At 44.1% G+C, this 24,612-nt stretch overlaps 1 protein-coding gene across 1 annotated transcript in view; it reads left to right on the top strand.

The window, feature by feature from the left end:
• Window positions 1-24,612, top strand: part of kcnab1a (potassium voltage-gated channel subfamily A regulatory beta subunit 1a) — a 132,983-nt gene that overhangs the window by 37,465 nt on the left and 70,906 nt on the right. The window contains exon 2 of the mRNA XM_045724825.2: window positions 23,635-23,678. Within this exon, the coding sequence (XP_045580781.1) occupies window positions 23,635-23,678 (44 nt within the window). The remainder of the gene's footprint in view (window positions 1-23,634; window positions 23,679-24,612) is intronic.

The raw sequence follows: 24,612 nt of genomic DNA, 5'->3' as shown, positions 1-24,612 counted from the left end.
ACCGTGTGTCTCAGGGCGTAGGTCTCAGACCGTGTGTCTCAGGGCGTAGGTCTCAGGGCGTAGGTCTCAGACCGTATGTCTCAGGGCGTAGGTCTCAGGGCGTAGGTCTCAGGGCGTAGGTCTCAGACCGTGTGTCTCAGGGCGTAGGTCTCAGGGCGTAGGTCTCAGGGCGTAGGTCTCAGGGCGTATGTCTCAGGGCGTAGGTCTCAGGGCGTAGGTCTCAGACCGTATGTCTCAGGGCGTAGGTCTCAGGGCGTAGGTCTCAGGCCGTGTGTCTCAGGGCGTAGGTCTCAGGGCGTAGGTCTCAGGGCGTAGGTCTCAGACCGTGTGTCTCAGGGCGTAGGTCTCAGACCGTGTGTCTCAGGGCGTAGGTCTCAGGGCCTAGGTCTCAGGGCGTAGGTCTCAGGGCCTAGGTCTCAGGGCGTAGGTCTCAGGGCGTAGGTCTCAGGGCGTAGGTCTCAGACCGTATGTCTCAGGGCGTAGGTCTCAGGGCATAGGTCTCAGGGCGTAGGTCTCAGACCGTGTGTCTCAGGGCGTAGGCCTCAGGGCGTAGGTCTCAGACCGTGTGTCTCAGGGCGTAGGTCTCAGGGCGTAGGTCTCAGACCGCATGTCTCAGACCGTATGTCTCAGGGCGTAGGTCTCAGGGCGTAGGTCTCAGGGCGTAGGTCTCAGGGCGTAGGTCTCAGGGCGTATGTCTCAGGGCGTAGGTCTCAGGGCGTAGGTCTCAGGGCATTTCCCATAGAGAGTCTCCAGACAGTCTCGCTCCACTCCACTGCTAATAGAACCTAGAACATTAGAAATGAGCTTTGTGTTCTAGAACTGAATGCAACCATTAGGAGCAAGTCTCCATGGAAATGTTGAATGCATCAGCACAAGTCATTTGGAATTTGGACAGATAATTGTGCTGAGTCCTATTTTAGTCCGTGCCTCTGTTTGCATTTCTCTCTAATTTGCGCTGAAAAAAGAAAAGTCAGCAAATCCTTCTGTAATGGCTGCAGTCTCAATCTGTCTGCCTTCTCTCTGCACACACACTGAGCCCCCAGTCCCTGCATTATCTCTGCACACACACTGAGCCCCCAGTCCCTGCATTATCTCTGTACACACACACACTGAGCCCCCAGTCCCTGCATTATCTATGCACACACACTGAGCCCCCAGTCCCTGACAGCATCTCCAAATGACTTGTCATTTCACGTCCAAGCTGACTGTGTGTGTGTTTGTATGTGTGTGAGTGTTTCAGTGTGTGTTTTTGTGTGTGTGTGTGTGTGTGTGTGTGTGTATGTGAGTGTTTCAGTGTGTGTGTGTGTTTCTGTGTTTCTGTGTGTGTGTGTGTGTGTGTGTGTGTGTGTGTGTGTGTGTGTGTGTGTGTGTGTGTGTGTGTGTGTGTGTGTGTGTGAGAGAGAGTGTATTTCATGGTTTAATGTTAGAATTAATATTAGTATTAGGGTTAGAATTAGGTTTAGGGTTAGGAGCTAAGGTTAGGGTTAGGGTTAGGAGCTAAGGTTAGGTTTAGGGTTAGGAGCTAGGGTTAGGGTTAGGAGCTAGGGTTAGGGCTAGGAGCTAGGGTTAGGGTTAGGGTTAGGAGCTAGGTTTAGGGTTAGGGTTAGGAGCTAGGGTTAGGGTTAGGGTTAGGAGCTAGGGTTAGGGTTAGGGTTAGGGTTAGGGTTAGGAGCTAGGGTTAGGGTTAGGGTTAGGAGCTAGGGTTAGGGTTAGGGCTAGGAGCTAGGGTTAGGGTTAGGGTTAGGAGCTAAGGTTAGGGTTAGGAGCTAGGGTTAGGGTTAGGGTTAGGAGCTAGGGTTAGTTTTAGGGTTAGGAGCTAGGGTTAGGGTTAGGGGTTAGGGTTAGGGTTAGGAGCTAGGGTTAGGGCTAGGAGCTAGGGTTAGGGTTAGGAGCTAGGGTTAGGAGCTAGGGTTAGGGTTAGGAGCTAGGGTTAGGAGCTAGGAGCTAGGGTTAGGGTTAGGAGCTAGGGTTAGGGTTAGGTTATGTTTTTGGGTTAAGGTTAGAGTTAGGGTTCAGGGTTAATGTTAGGGTTAGGGTAAGGGTGCAGGTTAAGGTTAGGTTCAAGGTTATGCGTTAGGGAAAATAGGATTTTGAATGGGACTGAATTGTGTATTCCCACAAGGTTTGCTGTACAAGACTCTGTGTGTGTGTTTCAGTGCGTTTGTTTATTTCAGTGTGTAGAAAGTGTGTAGACTTCTCACCCTAGTTTGTTCTGTGCTTTGGTGATTTGTGAACAAGCTGTTTCCTCCTCTGCGGAGCACTAGAGGCTGAACAAACAGAGGTCCATTAAAAACGACTAACCCCCAGAGATCCACTACAGAGATAAACAGCCTGCATTTCTGTCCAGTGATCAGGGCCTCGTTTCCCAGAGCCTTCGTATCGTTACGCTCATCGTTAGAACCATCTTACCATGTATCTTTAGTAGCCGAGATGTTTCCCCAAACCATTGTTATTAAAGTTGCACTTAAACACTCTTGTTATTTACCGACTGCCTCAGACAAAATCAGATAAGATTGTCATTGGATGCTTTTTGGCCCCTTCGCGTCCCTTTATACACAGAAGATCTCCGCTAAACCTCAGAATCAAGATCAACATATATTTTTTATAAGTTAACTACTGCAATTACAAAGCCCATTGAACATGGGGACCGGGACATATTCCAAGATGAATCTAACACTGCAGTCATATCTGGAATACCTTGTTTTACCACCTATCTGTAGTTTCTAATAGTCTCCCCCAAATGGCATTGTCTACCTTCATTATCAGTCTAATATAACTGCAGCAGATGTATTGTGTCCCTGCCAGACACCATGGTCATTCATCAGACTGTTTAAGCTGATCACTGCATTGTTATACCAAGCATCTACAGTGCCTTGCGAAAGTATTCGGCCCCCTTGAACTATTTGACCTTTTGCCACATTTCAGGCTTCAAACATAAAGATATAAAACTGTAATTTTTTTGTGAAGAATCAACAACAAGTGGGACACAATTATGAAGTGGAACGAAATTTATTGGATATTTCAAACTTTTTTAACAAATAAAAAACTGAAAAATTGGCCGTGCAAAATTATTCAGCCCCCTTAAGTTAATACTTTGTAGCGCCACCTTTTGCTGCGATTACAGCTGTAAGTCACTTGGGGTATGTCTCTATCAGTTTTGCACATCGAGAGACTGACATTTTTGCCCATTCCTCCTTGCAAAACAGCTCGAGCTCAGTGAGGTTGGATGGAGAGCGTTTGTGAACAGCAGTTTTCAGTTCTTTCCACAGATTCTCGATTGGATTCAGGTCTGGACTTTGACTTGGCCATTCTAACACCTGGATATGTTTATTTGTGAACCATTCCATTGTAGAGTTTGCTTTATGTTTTGGATCATTGTCTTGTTGGAAGACAAATCTCCGTCCCAGTCTCAGGTCTTTTGCAGACTCCATCAGGTTTTCTTCCAGAATGGTCCTGTATTTGGCTCCATCCATCTTCCCATCAATTTCAACCATCTTCCCTGCCCCTGCTGAAGAAAAGCAGGCCCAAATCATGATGCTGCCACCACCATGTTTGACAGTGGGGATGGTGTGTTCAGGGTGATGAGCTGTGTTGCTTTTACGCCAAACATAACGTTTTGCATTGTTGCCAAAAAGTTCGATTTTGGTTTCATCTGACCAGAGCACCTTCTTCCACATGTTTGGTGTGTCTCCCAGGTGGCTAGTGGCAAACTTTAAATGACACTTTTTATGGATATCTTTAAGAAATGGCTTTCTTCTTGCCACTCTTCCATAAAGGCCAGATTTGTGCAGTATACGACTGATTGTTGTCCTATGGACAGAGTCTCCCACCTCAGCTGTAGATCTCTGCAGTTCATCCAGAGTGATCATGGGCCTCTTGGCTGCATCTCTGATCAGTCTTCTCCTTGTATGAGCTGAAAGTTTAGAGGGACGGCCGGGTCTTCGTAGATTTGCAGTGGTCTGATACTCCTTCCATTTCAATATTATCGCTTGCACAGTGCTCCTTGGGATGTTTAAAGCTTGGGAAATCTTTTTGTATCCAAATCCGGCTTTAAACTTCTCCACAACAGTATCTCGGACCTGCCTGGTGTGTTCCTTGTTCTTCATGATGCTCTCTGCGCTTTAAACGGACCTCTGAGACTATCACAGAGCAGGTGCATTTATACGGAGACTTGATTACACACAGGTGGATTCTATTTATCATCATTAGTCATTTAGGTCAACATTGGATCATTCAGAGATCCTCACTGAACTTCTGGAGAGAGTTTGCTGCACTGAAAGTAAAGGGGCTGAATAATTTTGCACGCCCAATTTTTCAGTTTTTAATTTGTTAAAAAAGTTTGAAATATCCAATAAATTTCGTTCCACTTCATGATTGTGTCCCACTTGTTGTTGATTCTTCACAAAAAATTACAGTTTTATATCTTTATGTTTGAAGCCTGAAATGTGGCAAAAGGTTGAAAAGTTCAAGGGGGCAGAATACTTTCGCAAGGCACTGTAACTATCCCATAGAGAGACTGGAGGTGGATAGATCAGTAGATCAGGGCTCTACTACAATGCCTGAGCTCCTTTCATTCACAACGGGAGGACAATGGATTCTGTGTCTATGTCTGGGTCGCTGTTAAAACAGGAGGATGGACATGGTCTTGGGTATTTAACATAGTTACAATAAAGAGGGAGGCTTATGAAGCAGTTTAATAGATGGTTGCTGCTGAAATCTCACATTTGCAGAAATGCCCACACACCAATTAATTCAAGGGTTTATCTTTTATTTATTTATTTTAATTTTACGATTTTCTACATTGTAGAATAATAGTGAAGACATCAAACTATGAAATAACGCATATGGAATAATGTAGTAACCAAACAAGTTTTAAACAAATCAAAATGTATTTTATTCTTCAAATAGCCACCCTTTGCCTTGATGACAGCTTTGCACACTCTTGGCATTCTCTCCACCAGCTTCATGAGGTAGTCACCTGGAATGCATTTCAAATAACAGGTGTGCCTTAAAAGGCACACCTCTCTCTCTCTCTCTCTCTCTCTCTCTCTCTCTCTCCTCTCTCTCTCTCTCTGTCTCTCTCTCTCTCTCGTCTCTCTGTCTCTCTGTCCCTCTGTCTCTCTCTCTCTCTCCATCGCTCTCTCTCTGTCTCTCTCTCTATAGAGAGTAATTAGCTGTAGCCTCCTCTGGGAGGCTCTAATATAGATAATGTAGGTCGCTGCCTTACAGGATGTCCCGCAGCACTTGGAAATATGCATTATAATTAATAGACATAGGGGTTGATACATTTTTCTTTGGGGCAAATCAGGTTTGACATTTTAAAGTGGAAATTACAAACTTTAGAAGCATTTTTAAAGCGTTTTTAAACCTTGAATCAATTGCAATTAGCGCAAGAAAATTCTCTGCAGCAACAGTGAACAAATTAAGATAGCAGAGCTGTATGTCTGTCTCTACAGACCAACCCAATTACACAAATGCCCCTCTTATATATCTGTCAGGTTAAACCTCCCTGCTGGGATGTTGTTGAAAGGTGTGGAATCAGAGTGGGAACTAGTTCAGCTGGAGAGAAATGGAGTGTGTTAATGCTTTGAATAGAATTTGTGCATTCGGAAAGTATTCAGACCCCTTGACTTTGTCCATATTTTGTTATGTTACAGCCTTATATCTAATGTTAATTACATTTTTGTTTATTCCTCATCAATCTACACGTAATACCCCATAATGACAAAGCAAAAATATTTTTTTTTTTTTAAATTTTGATAATTTATTAAAAAAACGAAAGTACTGAAATATCACATTTAGTATTCAGTAAAGTAAAGTATTCAGACCCTTTACTCAGTACTTTGTTGAAGCACCTTTGGCAGTGATTACAGCCTTGAGTCTTGGGTATTACGCTACAAGCTTAACACACTTGTATTTGGGGAGTTTCTCACATTCTTCTCTGCAAATCCTATAAAGCTCTGTCAGTTTGGATGGGGAGCATTGCTGCACATCTATTTTCAGGTCTCTTCAGATATGTTAAATCGGGTTCAAGTCAGGGCTCTGGCTGGGCCACTCAAGGACATTCAGACACTTGTCCCGAAGCCACTCCTGCGTTGTCTTGGCTGTGTGCTTCGGGTCATTGTTCTATTGGAAGGTGAACCTTCGCCCCAGTCTGAGGTCCTGAGTGCTCTTGGGCAGCTTTTCATCAAGGATCTCTCTAACTTGCTCCATTCATCTTTGCCTTGATTCTGACTAGTTTCAGAGTCCCTGCCGCTGAAAAACATCCCCACAACATGAAGCTGCCACCACCATGATTCACCGTAGGGATGGTGCCAGGTTTACTCCAGACGTGATGCTTGGCATTCAGGCCAAAGCGTTCAATCTTTCATCAGAACAGATAATCTTGTTTCTCATGGTCTAAGAGATTTAAGATGCCTTTTGGCAAACTCCAAACGGGCTGTCATGTGCCTTTACCTGAGGAGTGGTTTCCGTCTGGCCACTACCATAAAGGCAGAGGAAGGCCCTAAAAATGGTCAAAGACTCCAGCCACCCCAGTCATAGACTGTTCTCTCTACTACCACATGGCAAGCGATACCGGACGCTGCTGCTACTCTCTGTTTATCATATACGCATAGTCACTTTAACTATACATTCATGTACATACTACCTCAATTGGCCCGACCATCCAGTGCTCCCGCACATTGGCTAACCGGGCTATCTGCATTGTGTCCCACCCACCACCCGCCAACCTCTCTTTTTACGCTACTGCTACTCTCTGTTCATCATATATGCATAGTCACTTTAACCATATCTACATGTACATACTACCTCAATCAGCCTGACTAACCGGTGTCTGTATATAGCCTTGCTACTCTTATTTTAAAATGTATTTTTACTGTTGTTTTATTTCTTTACTTACCTACACACACACACACACACACACACACACTATACCTTTTTTTCGCACTATTGGTTAGAGCCTGTAAGTAAGCATTTCACTGTAAGGTCTACACCTGTTGTATTTGGCGCACGTGACAAATAAACTTTGATTTGATTTGAGGCCTGATTGGTGGAGTGCCACAGATATGGTTGTCCTTCTGGAAGGTTCTCCCATCTCCACAGAGGAACTCTAAAGCTCTGTCAGAATGACCATCGGGTTCTTGGTCACCTCCCTGACCAAGTCCCTTCTCCCCCGATTGCTCAGTTTGGACGGGCGGCCAGCTCTAGGAAGAGTCCTGGTGGTTCCAAACTTATTCCATTTAAGAATGATGGAGGACACTGTGTAAGTGTAAATAATAAGTTATAGAAATATCGCCCTCTCTGCCATCCCAGGCAGCCACATGCAAATATAAATTAATTTACTGTAACGCCCTGGCCATAGAGAGGGTTTTTTGTTCTCTATTTTTGGTTAGGCCAGGGTGTGACATGGGTGGGCGTTCTAGGTTTCTTTTTCTATTGTGGTGGTTTTCTTGGTTTTGGCCATGTATGGCTCTCAATCAGGAACAGGTGTAGATCGTTGTTGCTGATTGAGAGTCATACATAGGCAGCCTGTTTTTCCTTTGGGGTTTGTGGGTGAATGTTTTCTGTCTAGGTTTGTTAATCCTGACAGGACTGTTTGGCTGTCATTCCTTGTCGTGTTTTCTTTTTGTATAGTGTTCATTCGTTTATTAAAATCCTTAATATGAACACATCCTCCGCTGCACCTTGGTCTCAAACTGACGACGGCCGTTACATTTACCCTCTTCCCCATCCATATTCTCACACTTATTGAGATATACAGTACCTTCTCCTCAGTCTTTCTACAAACATCCATTTACAAAAAAACCTTGGATGGTGAAAAGCCATCCATCTACACACAACATCTCCATTATACCAATGATGGGTATGTTTATAGGCAGTGTTTCCTAAAACCTCAGATATCAAAGTCTCTCTCTCTCTCTGTCAAGCAATCAGTCTTCACACACAGTTCCACATCTCTTAGCCCATCAATACCTCAGACTCAGTAGCGGTGCGTGGGTAAAATCACTGGGGGAAGTCAAGCCAGAAACAAAAGCCATATTACAACCTACTGCATGTGTTGTGATAATTGTGTTGTTTGCTCTATAACCTGTTAGTTCATATGCCTTTCTACCGTGATACATAGGCCTAAGGCCGAGACAATAAGAAGACACACCGGCAGAATAAATTCAACCACACCTGTGTGTCATCACAAAACCGGAGAGCAACCTCTGTCCGGTGAAATCCACAAAGCATATTGCATGTAATAAACAATTACATGACCTACAGCATGGTCAATCAAGTTAATGTTTCCGACATTTTCGGACCACTAAACAACTATTGATTTAGAACCACAGAGAGTTACAGAAAGTCGCAAAGAAAACAGGAGCTGCTTCCACTATTCCAGCATCATTTCAACTTAAACATTTCAACATCATCAAATCACCTATGCTTAGTCAAATATTTAGCACAGGGCCAATTTTAGCTAGCTAGTTAGTCACCAGAGGACAACAACACAATGAGATGCAACAGTTAAAGTTGCAAGTTTGGCTTTTGATGTGATGTGATTGCTAAAGCTCATTGTTCTATCTGTGTGATTGGTGTGAATCCAAATCCAAACTGTCTTCGCTTGACACTTTGTTTTGGTGCGCCAGAACCATTCACAGTTTTAGCTCACTCAGTTCAGCTCAACACTGATTGGCTATTATTGTATACTTTTTTTAACATGGGAGGCCAAATGCTCGCTGGCTTCCCTTGCCTTCAATGCTACGGGAGACAACAATGTCATACTCTTTATGACCAGACAGCAGCAGATAGATGGGCTACACGTACAGAGACAGAGGGGCGCTGTTTCATACGGTTGGATGCTTTCTCCGGTGAGATACATTCAGCCTCTTGTTAATTTAAGGAAAATTATGAAACACAGAGAGACAAAAGATCAATTATTTGATATGTTTTTTTTTATTGGTACATTTTTGGGTGAAGACTGGCTTCCCTTGGCATCCACGAATACACGCCACTGCACAGACTTCAGCTTCCCGCCACACAGCAGTGACTACGTGTGTGTGAATAATGTACATTATTGTGTGTGTGTGTGTGTGTGTGTGTGTGTGTGTGTGTGTGTGTGTGTGTGTGTGTGTGGTGCGTGTGTGTGTGTGTGTGTGTGTGTGTGTGTGTGTGTTTTGTGCTACTAGGATGAGACTGAGGCTTTGCCAAAGTAGGTTACGGTGTTAATCACATCGTTTCCAGGGGCGACAGTAACCGAAGGAGCACAGTGTTCCTACGGTAACAACATCACTTCCTTCCCACACATCTGTTATCTCTCTTTCTCTCTCTACCTATCCCTTCGTCTTTCACCCTGTTTCTTGTTCTTTCTCTCTGTCCCTGTTCCTCAAGCCAATGCTTACAAATACAGTATACAGTGCATTCAGAAAGTATTCAGACCCCTTTCCTTTATCCACATTTTGTTATGTTACGGCCTTACTCTAAAATGGATTAAATAAAATAAAAAATCATCGTCAATCTACACACAATAACCCATAATGACAAACCGAAAACAGGTTTTTATACATTTTAGCAAATCTTTTACAAATAAAAAATTGAAATATCTTATTTACATAAGTATTGTGTCGAGGCACAGACCTGGGGAAAGGTAACTTTTCTCCAGCATTGAAGGTCCCCAAGAAAACAGTGGTCTCCATCATTCTTAAATGGAAGAAGTTTGGAACCACCAAGACTCTTCCTAGAGCTGGTCATTTGGCCAAACTGAGCAATCAGGGAGAAGGGCCTTGGTCAGGGAGGTGACCAAGAACCCTATGGTCACTCTGACAGAGTTCCAGAGTTCCTCTGTGGAGATGGGAGAACCTTTCAGAAGGACAACCATCTCTGCAGCACTCCACCAATCAGGCCTTTATGTTAGAGTGACCAGACGGAAACCACTCCTCAGTAAAAGGCAAATGACAGCCCGCTTGGAGTTTACCAAAAGGGACCTAAATGACTCTCAGGCCATGAGAAACAAGCTTCTCTGGTCTGATGAAATCGAGACTGAATTCTTTCGCCTCAAAGCCAAGTGTCACGTCTGGAGTAAACCTGGCATCATCCCTTTCGGTGAAGCATGGTGGTGGCAGCATCATGCTGTGGGGATGTTTTTCAGTGGCAGTGACTGGGAGACTAGTCAGGATTGAGGGAAAGATGAATGGAGCAAAGTACAAAGAGATCCTTGATGAAAACCTACTCCAGAGCACTCAGGACCTCAGACTGGGGTGAAGGTTCACCTTCAAACAGGACAATGACCTGAAGCACACAGCCAAGACAGCGCAGGAGTGGCTTTGGAACAAGTCTCTGAATGTCCCTCCTGTCACATAACAAAATGTGGAAAAAGTCAAGGGGTCAGAATACTTTTTGAAGGCACTCCTGCGTGTGGTAGTATTTTTATTTTATTTTTATTTCACCTTTGTTTAACCAGGTAGGCTAGTTGAGAACAAGTTCTCATTTACAACTGCGACCTGGCCAAGATAAAGCACAGCAGTTCGACACATACAACACAGAGTTACACATGGAATAAACAAACATACAGTCAATAATACAGTAGAAAAAAAATCTATATACAGTGAGTGCAAATGAGGTAAGATAAGGGAGGTAAGGCAATAAATAGGCCATGGTGGCGAAGTAATTACAATATAGCAATTAGACACTGGAATGGTAGATGTGCAGAAGATTAATGTGCAAGTAGAGATACCGGGGTGCAAAGGAGAAACATAAATAAATAAATACAGTATGGGGATAAGGTAGGTAGATAGATGGGCTGTTTACAGATGGGCTATGTACAGGTGCAGTGATCTGTGAGCTGCTCTGACAGCTGCTGCTTAAATCTAGTGAGGGAGATATGATATATTGTTTCTGTGTATATAAAAAAGTGTGTGGACACCCCTTCAAATTAGTGGATTCGGCTATTTCAGCCACACTGTTGCACAGTCATGCAATCTCCATAGACAAACAATGACAGTAGAATGGCCTTACTGAAAGCTCAGTGACTTACAACGTGGCACTGTCATAGGATGCCACCTTTCCAACAAGTAAGTTCATCAAATTTCTGCCCTGCTAGAGCTGCCTTGGTCAACTGTAAGTGCTGTTATTGTGAAGTGGAAATGTCTAGGAGCAACAATGGCTCAGCCGTGAAGTGCTAGGGCACACAAGCTCACATAATGGGACCGCCCAGTGCTAAAGCACGTAGCGCGTCAAAATGGTCTGTTCTCGGTTGCAACACTCACTACCGAGTTCCAAACTACCTCTGGAAACAATTTTTGTACAAGAACTGTTAGTCTGGAGCTTCATGAAATGGGTTTCCATGGCAGAGCAGCCACCCACAAGCTTAAGATCACCATGTGCAATGCCAAGCGTCGGCTGGAGTGGTGTAAAGCTCAGCACCATTGGACTCTGGAGCAGTAGAAACACGTTCTCTAGAGTGACGAACCACGCTTCACCATCTGGCATTCCAACGAACAAATCTGTGTTTGGAGGATGCCAGGAGAACGCTACCTGCCCCAATGCAAGGTGCCAACTGTAAAGTTTGGTGGGGGAAGAATAAATGTTTGACGAGCAGGTGTCCACATACATTTGGTGTTGTAGTGTCTATAAAAAATATTTTTTAAACATGGAGATGCAGCTACATGTTTCATTCACTTACCACCACACTAAGACCAGAACGTTGACTTCTAACATATTGGCCGTTCACAGAATATACACATAGAAATGCAACATGACGGACAGTGAGATCCTCATCATGTACAGCTTAATACAGTGAAACTCTTGCCAAGGTGATCTATCTCTGTGTTCTGGCTGTGGCCCAGATTATTTTTGGCCCTGAAATAGAGCGCACCTGTGTGTGATCATCATTCAGGTCCTGAGCTACCCAACTATGACATCATCATCAATTGCCTGTTGACTGACTCAGCAAATTCTCATCCCTGCTCTAAATTCTACACAACACCAGCTGTAGTCCGCCCAACGTTCTGAAGTTTTAAAGTTCCATAGTTCTGTAGTGTTATACAGAGGGCGGGTGGGATGACGTGGAAAATACTTATTCTCTTCTCTTTCTTCTTTCTCTTTCTTCATCTCCCTGATTAAGCAATACTTTGGTGCAAGAGGACACATTTGCAGGACATAGAGAACACCCTCAGGGGTCAGAGGTCAGGCCAAGGTTGTGAGGCCAAGGTTGTGAAGCCAAGGTTGTGGGGCCAAGGTTGTGGGGCCAAGGTTGTGGGGCCAAGGTTGTGAAGCCAAGGTTGTGGGGCCAAGGTTGTGAGGCCAAGGTTGTGATGCCAAGGTTGTGAGGCCAAGGTTGTAGGGCATTCACTCACTGCTCTAGAATGTAGTGAAATACTGGTACATTTGAGAGGGTACTACTAAATTAATGTCTAAACTTAGTTTTCTTTAGCCTATGTCATAATTACTCACATAGAATTAATCATAAAATTGTTCTCTACAGTATGAGAACCTTCCTATATTTTTACTTGACAGTGTTGATGAAATAAGAACGTTAGTTTGCTGTTACCGTTCATAGTTTAGACTGCTCTTTGTTGTATTTTTTCCATATTTGTGCTAGATTCGGTCTTATATAGCAACATGTTTAATGGTGGCTAGGAAAAACTCCCTACAAAGGCCAGAACCTAGGAAGAAACCTAGAGAGGAACCAGGCTCTGAGGGGTGGCCAGTCCTCTTCTGGCTGTGACAGGTGGAGATTATAACAGTACATGGCCAAGATGTTCAAACGTTCATAGGTGACCAGCAGGGCAAGATAATAATAATCACAGTGGTTGTAGAGGGTGCAACAGGTCAGCACCTCAGGAGTAAATGTCAGTTGGCTTTTCATAGCCAGTCATTCAGAGCTAGAGTCAGCAGGTGCGGTAGAGAGAGAGACTCCAAAACAGCAGGTCCGGGACAAGGTAGCACGTCCAGCGAACAGGTCAAGGTTCCATAGCTGCAGGCAGAACAGTTGAAACTGAAGCAGCATCATGACCAGGTGGACTGGGGACAGCAGGGAGTCATCATGCTAGGTAGTCCTGAGGCATGGTCCTAGGGCTCAGGTCCTCCGAGAGAGAGAGAGAGAGAGAGAGAGAGAGAGAGAGAGAGAGAGAGAGAGAGAGAGAGAGAGAGAGAGATAATTAGAGGGAGCATACTTCAATTCACACATGACACCGGGTAAGACATGAGAAATACTCCAGATATAACAGACTGACCCTAGCCCCCGACAGATAAACTATTGCAGCATAAATACTGGAGGCTGAGACAGGAGGGGTCGGGAGACACTGTGGCCCTCTCCGACGATACCCCCGGAAAGGGCCAAACAGGCAGGATATACTGTAACCCCACCCACTTTGCTAAGGCACAGCCCCCACACCTCTAGAGGGATATCTTCAACCACCAACCTACTACCCTGAGACAAGGCCGAGTATAGCCCACGAAGACCTCCCCCACGGCACAAACCCGAGGGGGGCGCCAACCCAGACAGGAAGGTCACGTAAGTGACTCAACCCACTCAAGAGACTCATCTATCCTAGGGACGGCATGGAAGAGCACCAGTAAACCAGTGACTCAGCCCCCATAATAGGGTTAGAGGCAGAGAATCCCAGTGGAGAGAGGGGATCCGGACTGGCAGAGACATCAAGGGCGGTCCGTTGCTCCAATGCCTTTCCGTTCACCTTCACACTCCTGGGCCAGACTACACTTAATCGTAGGACCTACTGAAGAGATGAGTCTTCAATAAAGACTTAAAGGTCGAGAACGAGTCTGCGTCTCTCACATGGATAGGCAGACCATTGCATAAAAATGGAGCTCTATAGGAGAAAGCCCTGCCTCCAGGTGTTTTCTTAGAAATTCTAGGGACAGTAAGGAGGCCTGCGTCTTGTGACCGTAGCGTACGTGTAGGTATGTACGGCAGGACCACATCGGAAAGATAGGTAGGAGCAAGCCCATGTAATGCTTTGTAGGTTAGCAGTAAAACCTTGAAATCAGCCCGAGTCTTAACAGGAAGCCAGTGTAGAGAGGCTAGCACTGGAGTAGTATGATCACATTTTTTGGTTCTAGTCAAGATTCTAGCAGCCGTATTTAGCACTAACTGAAGTTTATCCGGAAAGTAGAGCATTGCTGAAGTCTAAGCTACAAGTGACTAAAGCATGGATACATTTTTCTGCATCATTTTTGTACAGAAAGTTTCAGATTTTTTCAATGTTACGAAGATGGAAAAAAGTTGTCGTTAAAAATTCTTGATATGTTCGTCAAAAGAGAGATCAGGGTCCAGAGTAACACCGAGGTTCTTCACAGTTTTATTTGAGATGACTCTACGACCATCAAGATGAATTGTCAGATCCAACAGAAGATCTCTTTGTTTCTTGGGACCTAGACCTAGCATCTCTGTGTTGTCCGAGTTTAAAAGTAAAACATTAGCCGCCATCCACTTCCCTTTGTCTGAAACACAGGCTTCCAGGGAGAGCAATTTTGGGGCTTCACCATGTTTCATCGAAATATATGTAACGATGTCCACTGAGAGTTGGGAAGCAAGTTCAGGAAGTGAGTGTTTTAAAAATAAACACAATATAATACAAAATAAGAAACAAGGACAATGCACAGACATGAAACTGAAACAGAAACAATAACGCCTGGGGAGGGAACCAAAGGGAGTGACATAAATAGGGAAGGTAATCAAATGATGGAGTCCAGGTGAGTCTGATGACGCGCAGGTGCGCGTAACGATGGTGAAAGGTGTGCACCATAATGAGCAGCCTGAAGGTGACCTAGAGGCCGGAGAGGGAGCACAGGTGACAATAAACAGCTGTGTATCGTCCACATAGCAGTGAAAGTTAACATTATTTTTCCAAATGACATCACCAAGAGGCAAAATATATAGTGAAAACAATAGTGGTCCTAAAACGGAACCTTGAGGAACACCGAAATGTACAGATAACCTGTTGGGGATAGGGGGCAGTATTTGCACGGCCGGATAAAAAACGTACCCGATTTAATCTGGTTAATACTCCTGCCCAGTAACTAGAATATGCATATAATTTGATTTGGTTTGGTTTGGATATAAAACACCCTAAAGTTTCTAAAACTGTTTGAATGGTGTCTGTGAGTATAACAGAACTCATTTGGCAGGCCAAAACCTGAGAAGATTCCAAACAGGAAGCGCCCTCTCTGACCATTTCTTGGCCTTCTTTGTTATCTCTATCCAAAACAAAGGATCTCTGCTGTAACGTGACATTTTCTACAGCTCCCATAGGCTCTCAGAAGGCACCAGAACGTTGAATGATGACTCTCCAGTCTCTGGCTGAAAAACAGTAGCGCATTTGGTAAGTGGTCGATCTGAGAACAATGAGACTGGTGCGCGTGTGCACGTGAAGAGTCCATTTTACTTTCTCTGTCTTTGAATGAAAACAACGACTCCCGGTCGGAATATTATCGCTTTTTTACGAGAAAAATCGCATAAAAATTGATTTTAAACAGCGTTTGACATGCTTCGAAGTACAGTAATGGAATATTTTTTTAAAAATTGTCACGAAACGCGCCGGGCGCGTCACCCTTCTTTACCATTCGGATAGTGTCTTGAACGCACGAACAAAACGCCGCTATTTGGATATAACTAAGGATTATTTGAAACCAAACCAACATTTGTTATTGAAGTAGAAGTCCTGGGAGTGCATTCTGACGAAGAACAGCAAAGGTAATCCAATTTTTTTTATAGTAAATCTGAGTTTGGTGAGTACCAAACTTGGTGGGTGTCAAAATAGCTAGCCTGTGATGGCTGGGCTATCTACTCAGAATATTGCAAAATGTGCTTTCACCGAAAAGCTATTTTAAAATCGGACACCGCGATTGCATAAAGGAGTTCTGTATCTATAATTCTTAAAATAATTGTTATGTTTTTTGTGAACGTTTATCGTGAGTAATTTAGTAAATTCACCGGAAGTGTTCGGTGGGAATGCTAGTCACATGCTAATGTAAAAAGCTGGTTTTTGATATAAATATGAACTTGATTGAACAAAACATGCATGTATTGTATAACATAATGTCCTAGGAGTGTCATCTGATGAAGATCATCAAAGGTTAGTGCTGCATTTAGCTGTGGTTTTGGTTTTTGTGACATTATATGCTAGCTTGAAAAATGGGTGTCTGATTATTTCTGTCTGGGTACTCTGCTGACATAATCTAATGTTTTGCTTTCATTGTAAAGCCTTTTTGAAATCGGACAGTGTGGTTAGATTAACGAGTCTTTAAAATGGTGTAAAATAGTCATAACAGTCAAAAGTTTGAACACACCTACTCATTCCAGGACTTTTATTTTGACAAATTTCTACATTGTAGAATAATAGTGAAAACATCACAACTATGAAATAACACCAGTCTCCCACATGCCCTGCATTCTGTAGTACAGACAGGCCTGCTCTCCCTTATGTAAGGAATTAGGCACTTTCCCATGTTTACTACAGTATGCATTGTAGACTGCACAGTAGCCTAATAAACAGTTAATAAGATAATGGTAAAAAAATAAAGTGCATAATTCCTTATATACCTAGACTATCTTACCTGTATACATGGAAACATGGATGGACGCATCTTCCTCTCTGCCACGGATACCATGGTTGCCCTTGTGAAGATGTAATCTGGAGCCATCTGTGTTCTCTTTTTGACTCATTCTGCATATTTGCAATCAAGCGGCAGAATTTTCTCCATCTCCTTAACTTTCATACTCTAATTCCACTGATTTCAAATCTCGGTCCTCCAGAAAGTGGAGAGCGCAACACTTATGCAGTCCTACTGTGTGATAACATAGCCTAGTGGTTAGAGCGTTGGACTAGTAGCCGAAAGGTTGCAAGATCGAATCCCTGAGCTGACAAGGTACAAATCTGTTGTTCTGCCCCTGAACAAGGCAGTTAACCCACTGTTTCTAGGCTGTCATTGAAATTAAGGATTTGTTCTTAACTGACTTGCCAAGTTAAATAAAGGTAAAATAAAAAAATATATTAAAAAAGCAGTGTTAGCTCATATTATAGACAGAAGCGAGCTACATGGCAGACCAATCCAAACTCATCTCTCGGCGTGTGTAGCCCACTCATTATCTCAGCCAATTATGGCTAGTGGGAAGGTTGCTAACTTCTTCCGTGGCTAAACCAACTAGACTCGTAATTTAACAATGTTATTTGTATTTCCAGGTGGCATACAAGTTTTTTATTAAGGCGTATGAAAGTTCACATGTTCCAGAAAGCAGTTCTGCCAAAGAAAACGCATTTTGATAAAAAAAATGAATTCTAAGTTCAAATGGCGCTCCTGTGAAGTAGGGACGTGAGACATGACCCTAGTTTCCTGAAACGAATTCCGTCTGTTAGCTTTGTCAATGAATATATAAACACAGCAAAAAAAGAAACGTCCTCTCACTGTCAACTGTGTTTATTTTCAGCAAACTTAACATGTGTAAATATTTGAATGAACATCACAAGATTTCAAAACTTAGACATAAACTGAACAAGTTCCACAGACATGTGACTAACAGAAATTGAATAATGTGTCCCTGAACAAAGGGGGGGGGGGGGTCAAAATCAAAAGTAAAAGTCAGTATCTGGTGTGGCCACCAGCTGCATTAAGCACTGCAGTGCATCTCTTCCTCATGGAATGCACCAGATTTGCCAGTTTTTTCTGTGAGATGTTACCCTACTCTTCCACCAAGGCACCTGCAAGTTCCCGGACATTTATGTGGGGAATGGACCTAGCCCTCACCCTCCGATCCAACAGGTCCCAGACGTGCTCAATGGTATTGAGATCTGGGCTCTTCACTGGCCATGGCAGAACACTTACATTCCTGTCTTGCAGGAAATCACGCAAAGAACAAGCAGTATGGCTGGTGGCATTGTCATGCTGGAGGGTCATGTCTGGATGGGCCTGCAGGAAGGGTAGCACATGAGGGAGGAGGATGTCTTCCCTGTAACACACAGCGTTGAGACCCTCCACCTCCAAATCGATCCCGCTCCAGAGTACAGGCCTCAGTGTAATGCTCATTCCTTCGACGATAAACGCAAATCCGACCATCACCCATGGTGAGACAAAACCTCGATTCGTCAGTGAAGACCACTTTTTGCCAGTCCTGTCTGGTCCAGCGATGGTGGGTTTGTGCACTTAGGCGACGTTGCTGCCGGTGATGTCTGGTGAGGACCTGCCTTACAACAGGCCTACAAGCCCTCAGTCCAGCCTCTCTCAGCCTATTGCTGACAGTCTGAGCACTGATGGAGGGATTGGGCATTCCTGGTGTAACTCGGGCAGTTGTTGCCATCCTGTACCTGTCCCGCAGGTGTGATGTTCGGATGTACCGATCCTGTGCAGGTGTTGTTACACGTGGTCTGCCACTGCGAGGACGATCTGTCCGTCCTCTCTCCCTGTAGTGTTGTTTTAGGCGTCTCACAGTGCGGACAATTTATTGCAATTTATTGCCCTGGCCACATCTGCAGTTCTCATGCCTCCTTGCAGCATGCCTAAGTCACGTTCACGCAGATGAGCAGGGACCCTGGGCATCTTTCATTTGGTGTTTTTCAGAGTCAGTAGAAAGGCCTCTTTAGTGTCCTAAGTTTTCATAACTGTGACCTTAATTGCCTACCGGCTGTTAGTGTCTTAACGTCTGTTCCACAGGTGCATGTTCATTAATTGTTTATGGTTCATTGAACAAGCATGGGAAACAGTGTTTAAACCCTTTACAATGAAGATCTGTGAAGTTATTTGGATTTTTATGAATTATCTTTGAAAGACAGGGTCCTGAAAAAGGGACTTTTCTTTTTTTGCTGAGTTTATATATACTGTATATAGGCTCAATTTTGTTTTGTATTGCGCAGATTTCATTTACAAAAAGCCAATGTGGTCACACATGAACCTGCATGTCACATCCTGACCAGTAAAAGAGGTTGTTTGTTATTGTAGTTTGTTCAGGGCGTGGCAGGGGGTGTTTGTGGAGTGTTTCGGGGTTTGTTGGGCTATGTTCTTGTTAGTCTATTTCTATGTTAGTTCTAGTATGTCTATTTCTATGTGGTGTTTACTGGGTTGACCTTCAATTGGAAGCAGCTGCTCCTCGTTGCTTCTAATTGAAGGTCCTATTTAAGAGGGGTGTTTTTTCTATGGGATTTGTGGGTAGTTATTTCCTGTTTTGTGTCTGTGCACCTGACGGGACTGTTTAGTGTCGTTTGTTGTTTTTGTATACGTGTTTCTTTTGTTTTCCTTCTTTAATAAAATAAGAAGATGAGTTTACACGTTCCCGCTGCGTTTTGGTCCAATCCCTACGACACCCGTGACACTGCAGACAATAGCTAGCTTGTCAGTTGACGTTCGAAGTTAGCGCCGTCCTGCCCACGGAGCAGTGACAGAGTTCTATTGAGCATTGACCACTTTTTGACCATGGCCGTAATGACATTCTGTTCACTCTAATCATGCTAAATGATCTGAGCAATTCGTTTAACTTTTGAACGGTATATGGTAGAGACACAGGGGTTGGAGAGTTGTTTTTCTGAGACAATTCACTGCTGAATGAATATAAACATTTAATTAAATAATAATTTCAGGTTGTTAGGCCAAGGTTGTAAGGCCAACGTTACAGTGTTTTCATACCAGAGAACATATCACTTTTTTTTCTTCATTGTGTTACAGTGTCATTGGAAAAGCAGGTCAAACATCTCTAGTGTCCTGAAGAAGGTGAAGACCCAACACATTGTAATGCAGTGTCCAGGTCAAACTGATCTACTAAATAACGAGTGTCTGAAGAGTTGTACAGTCGTGGCCAAACGTTTTGAGAATGACACAAATATTAATTTTCACAAAGTCTGTTGCCTCAGTTTGTATGATGGCAATTTGCATATACTCCAGAATGTTATGAAGAGTGATCAGATGAATTGCAAAGTCCCTCTTTGCCATGCAAATGAACTGAATCCCAATAAAACATCTCCACTCCATTTCAGCCCTGCCACAAAAGGACCAGCTGACATCATGTTAGTGATTCTCTCGTTAACACAGGTGTGAGTGTTGATGAGGACAAGGCTGGAGATCACTCTGTCATGCTGATTGAGTTCGAATAACAGACTGGAAGCTTCAAAAGGACGGTGGTGCTTGGAATCATTGTTTTTCCTCTGTCAATCATGGTTACCTGCAAGGAAACACCTGCCGTCATCATTGCTTTGCACAAAAAGGGCTTCATAGGCAAGGATATTGCTGCCAGTAAGATTGCACCTAAATCAACCATTTATCAGATCATCAAGAACTTCAAGGAGAGCAGTTCAATTGTTGTGAAGAAGGCTTCAGGGCGCCCAAGAAAATCCAACAAGCGCCAGGACTGTCTCCTAAAGTTGATTCAGCTGCGGGATCGGGGCACCACCAGTACAGAGCTTGCTCAGGAATGGCAGCAGGCAGGTGTGAGTGCATCTGCATGCTGTGACGACCCTCCCACTCTGTCTGCCGTATTCTCTCTCTTTGTTCTTGTTTCTTTATTAGGATGCCGGTGGGCGGAGTTGGAAGGGTCGTCAGCTAAATGGGAAACACCTGGGCTCGGGTGTGTCCCAGGATAAAGGCACCTCTTCCACAGTCATTGAGGAGACTCTCTCCATGCAGACACTTTGTTGATTTTGGTTGTGTAGTTTTGTGGCTTTTTGGTTATTTGCTTTGGCACTTTTCAACACCCTGCATTATTACATTCAGGTATGCAAAACACTCACTTACACTACTGATTACTGATTACACACACCATTGTTAATTACTTAGTTACTTTATTTAATAAATATATATTTTGATACTCCTTGTCTCCACGTTGTCTCCCTTTTGTTGCGAACTCTGAGCCGGTTCGTAACAATGCACAGTGAGGCGAAGACTTTTGGAGGATGGCCTGGTGTCAAGAAGGGCAGCAAAGAAGCCACTTCTCTCCAGGAAAAACATCAGGGACAGACTGATATTCTGCAAAAGGTACAGGGATTGGACTTCTGAGGACTGGGGTGAAGTCATTTTCTCTGATGAATCCCCTTTTCGATTGTTTGGGGCATCCGGAAAAAAGCTTGTCCGGAGAAGACAAGGTGAGCGCTACCATCAGTCCTGTGTCATGCCAACAGTAAAGCATCCTGAGACCATTCATGTGTGGGGCTGCTTCTCAGCCAAGGGAGAGGGCTCACTCACAATTTTGCCTAAGAACACGGACATGAATAAAGAATGGTACCAACACATCCTCCGAGAGCAACTTCTCCCAACCATCCAGGAACAGTTTGGTGATGAGCAATGCCTTTTCCAGCATGATGGAACACCTTGCCATAAGGCAAAAGTGATAACTAAGTGGCTCGGGGAACAAAACATTGATATTTTGGGTCCATGGCCAGGACACTCCCCAGACCTTAATCCCATTGAGAACTTGTGGTCAATCCTCAAGAAGCAGGTGCACAAACAAAAACCCACAAATTCTGACAAACTCCAAGCATTGATTATGCAAGAATGGGCTGCCATCAGTCAGGATGTGGCCCAGAAGTTAATTGACAGCATGCCAGGGCGGATTGCAGAGGTCTTGAAAAAGAAGGGTCAACACTGCAAATATTGACTCTTTGCATCAACTTCATGTAATTGTCAATAAAAGCCTTTGACATTTATGAAATGCTTGTAATTATACTTCAGTATTCCATAGTAACATCTGACAAAAATATCTAAAGACACTGAAGCAGCAAACTTTGTGGAAATTAATATTTGTGTCATTCTCAAAACTTTTGGCCACGACTGTAGTATGTGTCTGGGCATGCTTGTTATTTTCTATTTAGTCATGTGTCATTCACCTGTCAACCCAGTGGATACGGCTTGTCAGGAAGTTGACATGACAGGTCTGAGACCAGAACTGAGACCTGATTGACTCCACCAGTCAGTGATTGGTCATGGCAGGTTTCTACTGCTCTGTTATTGGTCACAGGTGGGTTCTACAGGTCTGTGTTTGGTTGGGGTGGGTTTAAAACGGTGAGATTTTATTTCATCTGTCTGATGGGCAATGTCACAGAACGTCAGGAACACTCAGCATCATCCGGCTGGCCATTACACAAGATGACACAAAACCAGAGAAGAGACACACAAACTGAGGCAAGGACATAACTTCCTGTTGGCCAGATGAACAGACAGACAGACAGACAGACAGACAGACAGACAGACAGACAGACAGACAGACAGACAGACAGACAGACAGACAGACAGACACTCTCTCTGTTTCCCTGGCTCTTGCTGTTAAGGAACTTATCAAAGTATGGCTGATTCTACTGCCATTAACCAGCTGCCTCTTGGTCACACATGCACACACAAACACACACACGCTTGGCTACACCTTCCTAAACACGCCTCTCACTGCCAGGGTAGAGGGTCCAACAGTGTGTACGGTATCAGCCGTGTTCCCCTGTCACACCTGTGTGTGCTTAATGGCATTATGACATCATTATAGAGCCAATGACCTCCCATCCTCCCTCCACCTCTCTGTCCTGTGTACTCATCTGAAGTGAACTTAAGCTTGTTTACTTGTTTCCAAATGTACACATATTTTCATTTAGCTAGATCTGTTTGAATGAAATAACCATGTCATTAAAGAGTTGGATAAAGAGTCAGAGGTTTGAGAAGAGAAATCATTAGGTCTAACTCTGTCTGACTCAGGATTAACTATGCGTCTGAGGTCTAACTCTGTCTGTCTGTCTGTCTGTCTGTCTGTCTGTCTGTCTGTCTGTCTGTCTGTCTGTCTGTCTGTCTGTCTCAGGATTAATACTGTGTTTGAGGTCTAACTCTGTCTGTCTGTCTGTCTGTCTGTCTGTCTGTCTGTCTGTCTGTCTGTCTGTCTGTCTGTCTGTCTGTCTGTCTGTCTGTCTGTCTGTCTGTCTGTCTGTCTGTCTGTCTGTCTGTCTCATTCAGAATTAGTAATGTGTCTGATGTCTAACTCTGTCTGTCTGTCTCAGGAGTACATGGGCGTGTGTGTGTGTGTGTGAGTAAAATGTCAGAGCTGTGTATCTGATTAACTATTAACACTGTCGTCCGGGGGTTAGCGAGGTTACTGGGGGTTAGCGTGGTCAGTGGGGGTTAGTGTGGTCACTGGGGGTTAGCGTGGTCAGTGGGGGTTAGTGGGGTCACTGGGGGTTAGTGGGGTCACTTGGGGGTTAGTGGGGTCACTGGGGGTTAGTGAGGTCACTGGGGGTTAGTGGGGTCACTGGGGGTTAGCGTGGTCAGTGGGGGTTAGTGGGGTCACTGGGGGTTAGTGGGGTCACTGGGGGTTAGCGTGGTCACTGGGGGTTAGCGTGGTCACTGGGGGTTAGCGAGGTCACTGGGGGTTAGCGAGGTCACTGGGGGTTAGTGGGGTCACTGGGGGTTAGTGGGGTCACTGGGGGTTATTGAGGTCACTTCACTGTAATTGCACTTAACCATCACTGCACACACACACACACACACACACACACACACACACACACACACACACACACACACACACACACACACCACACACACACACACACACACACACACACACACACACACACACACACACACACACACACCAAGCTTAGCCCAGCTGCCCTACTATCTTGATCTGAGTTGATTCATTAACAACATCAAGTAACAGCTGTTTGTTTCTCTCCTCAGGAACCTGGGAAAGTCAGGACTCAGAGTGTCATGCTTGGGACTGGGTAAGTACATTCACCTTTTACAAACCATCACTCAACTAGCTCTCACAGGCTCACGTCAGAATTGTAGACGTTCATCCATGTTTCTCAAACTTCAAATGATGATGTTGTTGCGAACGTCAAATTTCAAAGTGTTTAAGGTTAAGTTCAGGTATTGACTCTGCGTTGTTAAGGTACAGGTTAAGGTTTGGGATAGGCTTAAAACCAAAATCTCAAAAGCAACTTTCTATCGTGGATTCAAACTTGCAACCTTCCACGTCAACTCCCGTCATCCTCAGAGATGGATGGCGGTCGAATACTGACTTGTATCACAGGTGACCTGACTGCATCACTTGCGCTGAGTAGGATTTGTACTTTGGCACAGATCTAGGATCAGCTTACCTTCCACATATTATACTTTTAGTCACAATGGGGGGAAAATAAAACTGGTCTTAGATCAGTGTTCAAGTGCAACTTCATCTTACACCTTGTGGGCCCATCTCATAGACGGAAGAGGTGGAAGAGCAAGCGGTGCTGTTTAAGAAGTGAAGGCAGAATATTCCAGGCATTTACATTTCAGGAACCATACACCACTGGGACTGTGTGTGTGTGTGTGTGTGTGTGTGTGTGTGTGTGTGTGTGTGTGTCTGTCTGTCTGTCTGTCTGTCTGTCTGTCTGTCTGTCTGTCTGTCTGTCTGTCTGTATGAATCACACCCTCCCACACACACAGTTATAAAACACAAACTCCCACTCAAACCACAGACACACACACACTGAGAATGTTAATCATCCGTCATTTGGCACTTGTCTGTGTTGCCATGGCTTCTCTTCTTCATTTAAACATAAGATACCTGCCGCCAGTCGCCCTTCTTACATCCACTAGCTTTGATGGGTTATAAACACACACACACAGAATCACACACTCAGACACAAATAAACACACAGAAGTAGACACACA

This window comes from Salmo salar, chromosome 09 (genome assembly GCF_965601325.2).
Source record: "Salmo salar chromosome 09, fSalSal1, whole genome shotgun sequence".
Lineage (NCBI taxonomy): Eukaryota > Metazoa > Chordata > Actinopteri > Salmoniformes > Salmonidae > Salmo > Salmo salar.
The sequence above is the reverse complement of the archived record's forward strand: the minus strand, read 5'-3'. Positions and strand labels throughout refer to the sequence as shown.